The sequence below is a fragment of the Brachionichthys hirsutus genome, chromosome 13 (genome assembly GCF_040956055.1).
Source record: "Brachionichthys hirsutus isolate HB-005 chromosome 13, CSIRO-AGI_Bhir_v1, whole genome shotgun sequence".
NCBI lineage: Eukaryota > Metazoa > Chordata > Actinopteri > Lophiiformes > Brachionichthyidae > Brachionichthys > Brachionichthys hirsutus.
This window is the reverse complement of record NC_090909.1, coordinates 6,791,204-6,803,967: the sequence shown is the minus strand read 5'-3', so window position 1 is coordinate 6,803,967 and position 12,764 is coordinate 6,791,204. Positions and strand designations below refer to the sequence as shown.

Genomic DNA, 12,764 nt, shown 5'->3' with positions numbered 1-12,764 from the left:
ATGTGTGTCAACATGGCACACACCTCAGAAGCTTGGGAGTTACAGGGGTCTCTAAAAGGTCAGCGGTACTTTAGCCCTGCTGAGGCAACAAAGCTCTCAACAACATCACAACAAGAGACTGTGGCAAAAAAACCCACTTGGGTAGGGGGTCAATTTGTGTTTGTTTCCGTGGTCAAACATAGAAAATAAAAAGAGGGAATGCAACAGCTGCTCTGACAGCGACAAATGGGACAGATGGTGTGGACTGTTACTGGAAGGAGGGGAAAGGCTCCACAAAAAAAAAAGAGCACACACACCCTCACAGCATCTTCCACATCTGATTAAAGAGCAGTTACACACAGGCATAATCTCATAATGGCACGCTGGCAACTGACTTGGACATATCTTTTCTAAACCGGCTGTTATGGGTGAGGAGAAACAAGAACCGTGCGCATGCGTGTATATCCCCACACAACTGTGGCCTTTCCACATTAACGGCGTGCCAGGAATTCTTTTGTGAGGGATGTGTGGGAATGGAAGGAATCCCTCAAAGCTGAGGGAGCAGACAGGAATAGGTGCCCATGACCTGGACTTGCATCCAGATGTCCTGAAGGGGCAGGTTCTTCAAAAGGAGCCGCAGAGAGCAGTTTTATTCGACTACAGGGGGTCGACTTACGACCACAATTGGTTCTGCTGTTTTTTGTCGTATGCCGCCTTGGTCATAAGTTGGCCCATGTTAAATATTATTTAAGTATATATATATATTTACAGTATATGCTGCATCATGATACTGTAATGAGGAGTAGGAAGAGACCATTTCCTTTCGGTAGACATCGTGGGTGAGACCACAGAAACTGGCGTACACTCGATTCGCTCGCTCGCTTTCCGGTATGTCGTAAAAACATGTCATAAAGAGACAGAAAAAACAAAACAGACCAGTGCGGTCGTAAAGTCAAACAGTAACGAGTCGCTTAGGTCGTAAGTCGACAACCCCCCTGTACACGCTTATCTCAAGCACGAATTCCATAAATGGAATAATCTGACTTTGAAACTTTGTGTGGGTTGTACTCAAGCATGCATGAAATTGTATTTTTTTCCCATGACCCCATTTTTCCCATAAATGTGTCAGAGGCATGTCCCTCCTTACAATGACCACTCCACAGTAGAAAACACCACGCTATGTGGTTGAAATGAAGTACATCCACTTTCACAATACGCCAGATAGGTTTATACTGCATAAATTCAAAACTAGTGCCCAGTATTTGATATAATGGACTTTTGGCTGCTGGCAGATTTGATCAGCTCTCTAAAACCATGGACTGACCCCTACAGTACATGACGTTGTACTAAAACACCCAGGCAAAAGACAACATCCTCATGGTACTAATTGATGATAAATGTAAATGAGATTTGGTCAAACCATTGCCAGTAAAATGCATTAATGAGTTCCCTTATTTTCATAATGAACAAGAAAACATAACGTCAAGGGAAGTGCAAAAGTTGATCAGGATGAACCCCTGTGGTTGGCGTGACTATTCTCAGATACCTTTCCTTGTGGGTGTCGCTGTCGCCTCACAACAAGAGGGCTCTGGATTCAAACCCTTCGAAGACTTCTTTGTGGAGTTTGCTCGTTCTTCCCGTGTCTGTGTGGGGTCCCTGTGGGTTCTCCGGATTCCTCTCACCCCTGGACTTTATCAACACTACACTGAACTCTTTGAGCAGCTCTGATTGGCTTAAGACAGTGCTTATTTCACTCAATGTTGAAAATTAGAACCTGTCAATACCAATTGGTATCATTTTCTCAAGACACCACACTGACGGGGTGGGCGATTGAGCAACCTAGCTTTTTTTTCCAGTCCAGTCCCACTCAGACGCTCCTTGTCCTACCCCCATTTTCCTGTTTTCCACCCCAAAATCAGAGCTTTGGCCTTGGAGCGAGAGCAACGGAGAGCACACCATCTTTCCTTTACTTCTGTTCTCTTAATCTATCCAGACCTCTAATAGCAGGGTAGGATAACTGAGAAAGCAACAGACCAGGCTTACCTCAGCGACCCAAACACAGCAGGAGAGGAGGGAAGTGGGAGGACAACAAAAAGCGAGAGAAAGAGGGAAAGAAAAAGGGAAAGCGAGGGGAAAAAAGACGTCTTGTTCCTGGTGCCAAGAGCTCATTAGTTCGAGTCTTTTAATGCCACATGATCTCATTCTGAGCAACTGTGACAAAACTGGGGGAAAGCACCGCTGGCAGCTTTAAGCTTTCTATTTATATTAAACTGATATTACTAAACTGCAGAAAACACCTATACCATTTAATTTCAAATATTACTGTGTTGTAAATACTTCCACACTTGCCTCCCGTCACCAGCTGAGATTCATGCAACATGCAGTGAACAGCTGGACGCTGTCATCTCGATTTCAGCTGATCGCCCCTGCTGCCAGCCTTCCTCTGCTCTGCTTCAGCTAGTCCACCTCTGCACAAAAGTGCCATCTGCAGGTGACTGCGATATGAAACATGATCTTAATGGACAAAACCGACGACTAAGAATTTACAAGAATTTAATTACAATACAAGATTGGCATAACTGGCCTGAACTACCAGGTGCGTAAGAGTGACAGTGATGGAAATTCAAAGGCTCATTAAAATCCTACCTCGCAAAGTACTCTTAAACACATCTGTCAAGGTCCAAAGGCATTAGCATTATTACATAACAGCAGCCCCCCCCCCCCCCCCCCCCCTCACAATTCACCAGTCAGACCAGTGGCTAAGGAGGCCAAATCAGCAGATGGACAGAACTAATCCCCTCCAAAACCAGGAAGTGACACCCGACATGAAGCATACCTAACCTGACAGTAAGTAGTAAATATTCTTAAATTAAAATTCGGCTTCTGTTTTTCTCATTAAAGTTATTGCTTGCGCGATCTTAGCGCTCCGTGCAAAACTAAAGTCCTGGGCCAGTTTCCACACGGACGCCTCCGAGTGTCGGACACCATTGGCTGAGAGGCAGGTGCGCTGGTAGCTCGCAGGCGTGACTAATGGCATCCTGGCAAATGCAAGAGAGAAGCCTGGGCTGGAAGCCCCGCCCACATCACTAGGGTCTCCTGTTTGGGAACAGTTTGGCCTCCCTGTTAAAGTTACCGATGGACTAAGGCAAGTGGAGAAATACAAAGTTGTGTGTCCACAGAAAATGTGTTCATCTTTCTAGCCAAAAACTTTAAGCTTGAATAGTTAGCGGTAGTAGTTACATTTGTCATATCCAGGCTGCTGCCAAGTGTTCAAAGTTTACAGTTTTAACTTGTTTATTTATAATTTTATTACGATTTTTAAATTGTTACAATACAATAGTTTTAATAACTCAGTCCAATTTATTTGAAATATCACCCCAATGGGTCGCTTTTATTTATTTATACAAATTAAATTGTTTGTATTTTTTTTTCAAACGAAACATTTTAAGTAATTTTTTTCTGCCTTTTTTGTACCGAAAATTAACCGAACCGACATTTTAGTGTACAGTTACACCCCTAGTTGTCACGTCATCATCTAATCCTATTATACATGTATGTGAAAGTTTGTAATAATAAGTGTAAAATTCTTTAAAAATGTAAAGAGATTAAGAACAGGATGAAGAGACAGTCGATTTGAACATCTCTGACTATCTTCAGCGCAGAGATCAAGTGTGACTGAAGAAAAAAGCCATTTCATGGTGAGAGAAAGGCAAAAACTGCATCAGCCCTACAACCAAATTATAATGGAATGGAATGTGGACCATTTTATTTCCACTATAATAAAATAAAGACTTTTCTTCCGCCATCTCTACACACACACACACACACGCCAAACTGTTTTTTCAAGGACGAAAAACAGCTGCAACATTTTGAATCGCTGTGTGCAGTAGGGTGTTCGGGAGTGTTTTACCTGCTAGCTGACTCGATACATCTCCTTTCTGCTCTTTAGGGAGGGATCCATCTGCTGGTGCACAAACAAAAAGAGATGCATCACCAACACGAAAGAGAACTGAGAACTTTGTCGCTCAGTCAAAATGTGTGGAACAAATACAAAAATGGAGAGGAGAATAAATAGGATAATACACCGGTTCTACAAGTACGAAATAGGATTTATCTTAATGCGTTACAATTTATGGATCGTTGTGCCTTGAATGATCTGCCTCACTGTAATTATTACATCAAGGTGTCATCAATTTGATGAGTCCACATGCATTTGAAACATTACGCTGTGTCGAGACAAGATCAGCGCACGTATGACTCATCTTCATCACTATATCTCATGACCGAGCCCCACTGGTTCCTCAGCTAATACAACAATCAGCCTATTGATGCAGACTACAGCCTGCGACTGTGAGAAGGGATGCTGTTTTAACTAAGGGGGGGGGGAGAGATCCAGTCATTGCCATGTAAACAGGCTGGAGTGTTAGGGTTAGTGGGGGGGGGGGGGATCCAGTCATTGCCATGTAAACAGGCTGGAGTGTTAGGGTTAGTGGGGGGGGGGGGGATCCAGTCATTGCCATGTAAACAGGCTGGAGTGTTAGGGTTAGTGGGGGGGGGGGGGATCCAGTCATTGCCATGTAAACAGGCTGGACACGCCACCAGCAGTGACCTTGTTCTTACTCAGGCTTACCCCTCCATCTTTAACCTTACAGAAGGATGTATAAAGTCAGACGGAAGCAGGCTGTGGTGCTGATTATAGGATCAATACTGTCAAGTATCCACCTTCATGGACAGGAATATTCCAAAGCAAACCGATGACACATGGCGTATGGGCTAATTTCTGAATGATGTATCAAACAGATGCAAACTTAACAGCACGTGTTTTGACTTCAAGATGCGGATTATGCACATCGGGGAATTTCCCCGACTCAAAACAGAATTAAAACACTTGTAAACGCTGTTCTATTGGCTACAATGAATGACATCATGAGATATTTGGTTAACCGCTCTCTTGACAGTGTTCTTTAAAATCTGGGATGTCTTCTATGACTTCCTGGAGCACAATGACAAACATGATGTCTTTTAATTTATGGGTTGTTTTTTTTTTTTTTACTGGTCTTCACTGATGCAAAGGGAGATTTTGGTTGATGCTATGTTTTTTCTTTTTACTATATAAACTGAAAACAATAGTTGTGATGGCCCCTGTGGGAAGGGCATAGTTCCTGAATTAGTAATTAAAAGATGTTTAAAAAGAATACTGTGCTGTCTGAGGTGAATGCAGCATTCACCATTAATTTATCATTTTAAATGACAATCTGATAGACTTGTATAAAACTGAGGGTCCAGATCCATGACTCATAACTATGAACATCTTGTCTTGTTTAATGTTCTTGAGCAAGAAACGTCCATCTTCCAAGAGTAGGGGTCAGTAATTAGGAACAGCCCATGATCTTTCAAAGTCAACATAGGTCTATTATAAAGCTTTCACCTGTGTCCTCTGGTTGCTTGATTTGCACCATCGGTGTGAACGGACTCCCTTTGGAATATCAGAAGGCAAATAAAAACACGACTCTGTGCCTCAAACAATAACTGAAAATCACGTGACTTTTCGCATAACAAGCGTCCTGGTTCTGATGATGTCGTCATTACCTCCTCTAGTCTGGACTGTTTGATCGCGGTCGAGGGATGGAATGACGTAGGAGAGCATTGTTGCTTTGTAGAAAGGGCTGTCAAGCTGATTGATTATCACTTCAAGGAAAGGCTGAATTTTGTAACAAATTATGTCAGAAGAACGCCTCTTATTTTTTAACAGGGAGGAAGCTTTGCTTGGGACGGATGGGACCTACGAGTTATAGACACCAGTTTTCTATCACTGCTTTGGCTTCTTAAAAAGCAGCAACTATAATCTGCTCTTTAGAGGCAAGAGAAAAGAACTTCCCTGTGAGGAGAAATATCACATTGAATCGCTCTGCTGTTTCCATTTCCCCGTCTGTGTTTATGATACGATACTTCACTACAAGATTCCCCAGATTCTGTTGTGACGGCTAGACTAAACTATCATAGCAGAACCCTATTAAGCAATGGGGGCAATTTGAATCAATGAAGACATAAAACTACAAACTGGGGGCTTGTGTTCATGATACTGAGATTTTAAACCTGGTATAAGAAGAGAAGCATAGCGATCTCGAGGGGATTTTCATTAAAGCCGTGTACCTGGGGGCTACTTAACAGAGAATGAATGGGACGAAGAAGTGAATAAGAGGGAAAACATGGAGGGCAAAGGCAGACCTAAGAAACACCCACATACTTCTCATATTTGTGATGCCAGAGATGTCCGCTTAAGCCGCAACGTGCAACAATGCAGTACCAGAGTACAGCGGCGGCTGCCAACATCTTATCACAGTTTAAACAAGAATAGATGTCGCAGAGCCAGAATTCAAACATCCACGTAGGAAAAATCAATAAAGCAGAATATAAGTGTGCATAACGGGACATAAAACACACACACACAAAAAAAAATGCAACAGCCTCCGTCCTGTAAAGGCAAACACTACGGTACAGTCAACTGACCTGGAGCTCAGCTCTGTCAAACACAGGCAATACTGTATCCTCCACAGCGCGATCCCTTCCACAGGCAGACGCACACCGTGTCTGTCTCTGAGCCCATATGAAGACCGGACCACCCTTTCTCTGGGCCCCTGCCTTTTCCTTCTCGGCAGCCACACTCATCGTTTGACTCACACACGAAAAGGAAAGACCCCTCTTCGTTCAAAAATACCTTTTGTATGTCTCAGACCGACTAGAATGCAGTGTGCAAACACAAAAATAATAAGCAATACCCCTGTTGCCAAAGCTGCCCCCCGTGAGTCTAGCGCTAAGGGATGTGAGAACACATAAATGTCAAGGACCACAATAAACATGCGTAACAAAATAATGAAAGAGATGGACTTGAGGGGATTTGTGATACTTACTGCATATAGCTGTAGGTGGCGGGATACGGATTGTCAGCTGTGGGGTTCATGCTCTGTGCTTCCCAGAGATGACCCTGAACGCACACAAGTTACTGAGATGTTACTTTAAAACTTGGATGCTAAATATATATACTTGATATTTAAGGTGAATGAGGATGTGCTGTTCAAGTGTTGTTTTTTCTGAATATCAGCGTTATTGCTGCATAAAACAACAAAAAGATGATGCTGATTATCTATCAGTCTGGACACAATTGCATTCAGTTGCAGCATATGCAAGACACACTACCAGAAAGTGTTTAGCAATAAAAAAAATGGCAGCCGAAAATATTTACATTCCATAAAAGAGACAAACATAACCAGCATTGGGTGATTCATAGCGAGACAGCACAATGGCCCAGGCATTTGGCTACCTTTTGAGACAAGAACTTCTGTTCGAGTCGGACAGTGACTCACTGGCTAGCTAATGTAGTTAGCAACTCCCAGAACAGCAGAGTGCAAAATAATAATGTACCGGTAATGGCAATACCCTCATACATAGTGCAAATTCAAGACAACGGCAAAACCATACAGCGAAAGGGAAGTAGATGAAGAACTGGTTTTGAGGGGGATAAAGTTTTTCTACATTGGGAGGACTCAAAGTCTTCTCCAAACGGATGTGCAATAGCTGACTGACACCATCTTCCTGAGAATTTGCACAGCAATAACATAACTCAAAATGGCATCATAATCTCAAAACATGAGTGTCATCAATCATAGATAATTTAGTCTAAAATCTATGAGAGAAGATAGAATCTATAAAACCATAAATGCATTATATCAGTGCTCTCCACTCCTAATGCTCCAGGCAGACATTTTTCTATCCAGCAATGCTGTTATCTGCAGTCACACGGGATCCCATGTAGGAAAGTGTCCATTAGTTATTATAGTCCAGATAGCACCAAACTGCTCTACTCCGAAGCCTGCTTTAGACCCCGTTCTGCTTTCCCTGAGCTGACACCAATTAGCCATCACATCTGAGAAATTAGCAAACGAGAGCACGGCAGTTGAGAAGGAAAAGTAGGACAAGATCCTTTTAATAAACACTCGGAGTGGAGACGCGTCTCTCTCTGTGTCCCCGTATGAACAACAGGCAAGGTAATCAGCCTTCGGCCTCGTCTTGTCTATCGGGGCAGGAACCCGGCGATGGTGGCGCAGGTGGTTGAGACGGTCGTACTATGATCGAGAGGTTGGCGGTTCTATCCCCGGCTCAGGCACACGTGTGCACTGTCGTTGTGTCCTTAGGCAAGACGCTTCACCCGCATTGCCTGGGCGCATGCGCGCGCGGCGACCAGCAGCAGACTACAGTTAGAAAGCGTAACTGCTGTAAACCAAATTGCCCTCTGAGGGACAAATCAATAAAAAAGTATAAAAAAAAAAACACAGTAGGCCTGCTGGTAAAGACGTAGGACAACACAGCCATGGTAGATGTTGTTACCACGGTGACACACTGCAAGCCCTGCTTCGTTTCTAGACTGAGGGCAGGATATAACATGCAGCGGTTTTCGCACAAAGCAGTCTTTGCAATCTATATTTATCATTTTAAATTGTCTACTACCTATCTGAATTACATCACTGCTTCAAACTGAATAGTACATATTACATACATATAATAACACATAATATACTGTATACATACAGTATATTCATGCACACCTTCATACCGCCCGCTTCTATATGTAAACACACACACGGTAATCCCAGAGACAAACACCAGATTAGATTAGGTCAGTAAGAGTAATCCAATGAACTCTCACCTCTAACATGCTTGATGCTGTTAGAGCCGAGAGCATCGCACGTCCCACACGCAGGCAGCGACTTGTGTCGCTGTCACATAGCTCCTCCCACACACGTCATAGACCTGCACGTTACGGACGGTCCGTAGGGAGTTGGCTTGACCACAGAATGGAGTGTGAACTGGTGGTCGGAGGGGTGCCAGCTCACCTCCCGAGCACTGCCGAGGTGCCTTTGAGCAACGCACCACCATCACTGCTTCCAGTGCACTGCCACTTGGCTTCACTTCACCACGCCATTGCTCTCTCCATTGCAAGTGTCTAGGCCCTCCTGTGTGTCTGTGTGCGTGTGTGTGTGTGTGTGTGAAACGTGCATGCGCTCAGAAAAAGAAAAGGGACGAATGAAGGATTATTCTCCTCCTTTCTGGCATATTCATTCAAGTAGCATTTTACGATTTCCTTGAAAATTCACATCAGTCCTATTCAATTGATTTTTTAATGACGCCACTGCAACACAATCAGACACGCCAGGCCACACGACTCTTCACTCTTTAAATCACTCCCTAAACTACCTCATTGATCAGATTTTAAGTGCCTTTCTTCACATTACCACGTAAGGCACATCCAGAGAGAGACAAGCCTCGTTTGTGAGCATCCCACCTCCAAGTAGGTAACCGTCACTCCCTCTGAAAGGCAATCTGGTGGTTTTTGTTCTGGTTTGGGTTACTAAGGTGAGCCCTCGAGTTCATGCTGACATCATACATGCGCTTTGGGCCACAAACAACTCCAGCGCCGTCCGTTTTCACTTCTTGGTCTTCGACTTCGCTTTACTTGATGCAGAGTATCCTGCATTGCAATTATTGCATACGAACACTGTGACGTCAGTGGTAGAATAATATTTTGTGCAACACTATTACAATCGGGTAAAAATATTAGATGGAAAGGACAGGCAGAACTTCTGGAGTCAAGGGTGGTGGCGGCTTCAAGAGCCACTCCACTGGTTTATAAATAATCCCGATGATGTCATCAGGGCTGCAAGGTTTTTCCATCTTTCAGCAATTCTGTTTATACCCTTTTATTTAATTTATAATTTACCATTTTTAACAAAGATGTAAAAAAAAAAGTATGTTCTCAAGAACGAAGGAAAACAAAATGACACCAAACCTAGGCTTCAATAATCCATTTGTATTGATCGGTGATGCGCCAATCCTCTAATTACTTCCATCCCATACATACAGCGATGATAAGAGAAACCTGCTTTGTGCCGCATTACGCTGAAGACTCTGCTCTGTGTCTGACTTGGCAGCTTTGAGCCTGGAGGAACATTTTACTGAGGGACCTCAATCAGTTTCCATCTCCGGGATCAATATCCATTAGTCTCAGAGTGCGTGTGTGTGTGTGCGCGTGCGTGTGCGTGTGCGCGTGTGGCTGGGCAGACCTCATCCTCTGTGAATGGCCCTGAGTCATAAATGTATGCTCTGGATAAGATTTCTTCCCCTCTCCATTAGTTGCTTTTTCACTCATTCTTGTATAAACATGCACACATGCACACACACACACACACACACACACACACCTAATGACTGACCCTGTGAATGCAATTTTGACACTTCTAAACACTCATTCATGAAGGCCCGACAGGGTAGATTGCACTTTTTTTTTATTAGTTGTCATTCTACATCACGCCAGAGGGGTCCAACACGATGCAACAGGAATGAGCCAGGAAGGAAAACATGAAACAGACCTTAGCGAATGAAAGTTAAGGCAGGAGGCAGGCAGATAGAGCGTAAGGAAGAAAAGTGGCATGGGAAATACAAAGAAACAAAATGCAGCAAGATGGAAAAAGAGGTGAGGATGTAACTGGGGGGGGGGGGGTCTGCAGCCTGTACATGTACACTGAAACCTGTACATGTCAAAACAAGACTTCCAGCCCTGCGAGGAGGAAGCTCATGATCAAAACAATGAAAGCAGGGGCCTTAATGTGACACTCAGACCACATTTCACAAGCCTGTTTGGTTGACCACTCAGAGCTATCATGGTTTCACTACCGAGAGAAAAATACCAACAAAGATAATCCATCAACAGTAAAACCTAAGACGCACTTCAGTCACATTAAACAAAGACCAGCTGTTTGTGCCTGCAACCTGTAATTCACAGTCAGTAATGTTAAGCATAGCGTTAGAGGCTTGTCCTGCAAAGGGTGTGTTACTGCTGAGGAACAGAACAAGAACATGCACTGAAAAGATTTTCATACAAGATGTCAATTTGACCTGAAATGCAACTATCGGGAAGAGCTGGTCAAAAATATTTCAATAATTTATCCTATTTGTCGTTAGGTCGTAATAAACCTTCGCATAAATACATACAATTATGGATACAAATAATAGAATCTAGGCCAGACACCTTTAAGTCTTGTCTGACAGGTTAGTTGTTAAAGGTTAACTGTGGTTTGCTGTGTTTATTACTGCGGTAAGCAAGATAATATTTTACATACTGGCCTGACATGTCAAAGATACTTCTTTCACATAAAGAATATTATTAAAATTCACCAGCCAGCTACAGATAGTGGTATGAAATATTGTTATTACTTTTCATCTCATCCATAGTTTCTCTTTTATTAAATCGTAGCAGACCCACAACAAAGAAACAAGAGTTCCAACAAAAAAACAATTATCTGTGGCCTCTTTCCTCTTAAAGTAAAAATACGGTTTGTGTGCATTCTTAAATAAAGAGCCATTTACAAACTCCAAACTAAAACTGCAGCAGATTTGTAGTAATAACAAAACGAGGCATATCTTAGCCTTCTAATTAGACCAAACTAGAAACAGGTTTGAAGCAGAACGGCAACAGCCGTGCACCATAAGCAAAACATACAAAGTTTGACTACAAGTGAGTAGGAGGATTCCTCTTGCCCCAAGAGGAAGCCATCAAATCAGCTCAGTAGAGATAACAAACTTCCCTTTGTTGATCGACACAAATCATGGACGACAGAGACTGGGTGTCAATACTCTGCATTCTCGTTTGCACTCATCTCAGGGCACTTCAAAATCCCAGTTGTACCACCTGTGACGGCGCACCTGAACAAGCAAGTGATCTGACTTTACAGTGAAGACAACACAGGACGACGCTGGACGGCCACATTCCAGGAATGACTGTGTTTAAAGCCAATATTTCACAAACAGGGGGAAGGACGCAACTATGCATTAGAAAAATTACAGTGAAACAATAACGTCAGGGAGTGTGATGAGAACACAGAGTGAACATGAGCATTATCTTGTATATGAGCGTGTCACCATTTAAAAATAATAATGCATTTGTCCATTGATCGGCGTTAAAGTGTCTTAAATAAATCCTAGTAATGCTTTCAACAGCATCCTCAGTCTTTGGTAGGACCCCCTAGAACTCAGGTTTTATGAGCCATTGTGGCAGACTAGGCCGGGGGAGAGACTGGTTTAGGTAGCCGCCTTAGTTCAATGTAACGCGCTTGATTCTAGCGAGCACATTTTAACCAGATCTAAATATTACAGTTTGGTCGTGCATTAATATTTCGCTTTTACGGCTATTCTGGTCGTGATAATAGACGCTATTCTGGCCCTGGACTGCGATGCTACACGGCTAGCTGTTCGCGTCCAGCGCACACCCAGGCTCTGTGCCACGCCATGTATTGTTTACATTGCTTTCACAGATGCTATCAACGAAATGCAGCTGGAATTTTGAATTTAAACCAGACGACAAATCTTATATTTTTACACTAAATGCATCAATGAGATACTTCGATACACGCCAGCGTTGCAAACTCATTGTTAAGCTAGCGATGCTAGAACTAGCTAGCATTTGTTAGCTAACCAAGCAGACAGGATGCGCTGAGCCTGTTAGCTTAAATGCTAACATTGGAAGATGATGTTGAAACTAGTTCGTTACACATTATCCGAAAACCATTAGCTCCTTCTATACGTTTTAATAAAGTCTGCCGTATGTCCATTGCTTTTATCTTATGCAAAGTCTCCCTTATCTTATTTTTATTGTTTATTAATCTAAATAACAAAAAGTCGCTCTCGTCAAATTGAATCGGTCTTGCATAAATTACCCGTCAAAATGTTCTTCG

The 12,764-nt window shown here is 43.0% G+C and overlaps 1 protein-coding gene across 1 annotated transcript in view; it reads right to left on the bottom strand.

The window, feature by feature from the left end:
• The window catches only part of LOC137902983 (triple functional domain protein), a 50,692-nt gene that overhangs the window by 37,315 nt on the left and 613 nt on the right, over nucleotides 1–12,764 (bottom strand). Inside the window, exon 2 of the mRNA XM_068747094.1 lies at nucleotides 3,890–3,943. Within this exon, the coding sequence (XP_068603195.1) occupies nucleotides 3,890–3,943 (54 nt within the window). The remainder of the gene's footprint in view (nucleotides 1–3,889; nucleotides 3,944–12,764) is intronic.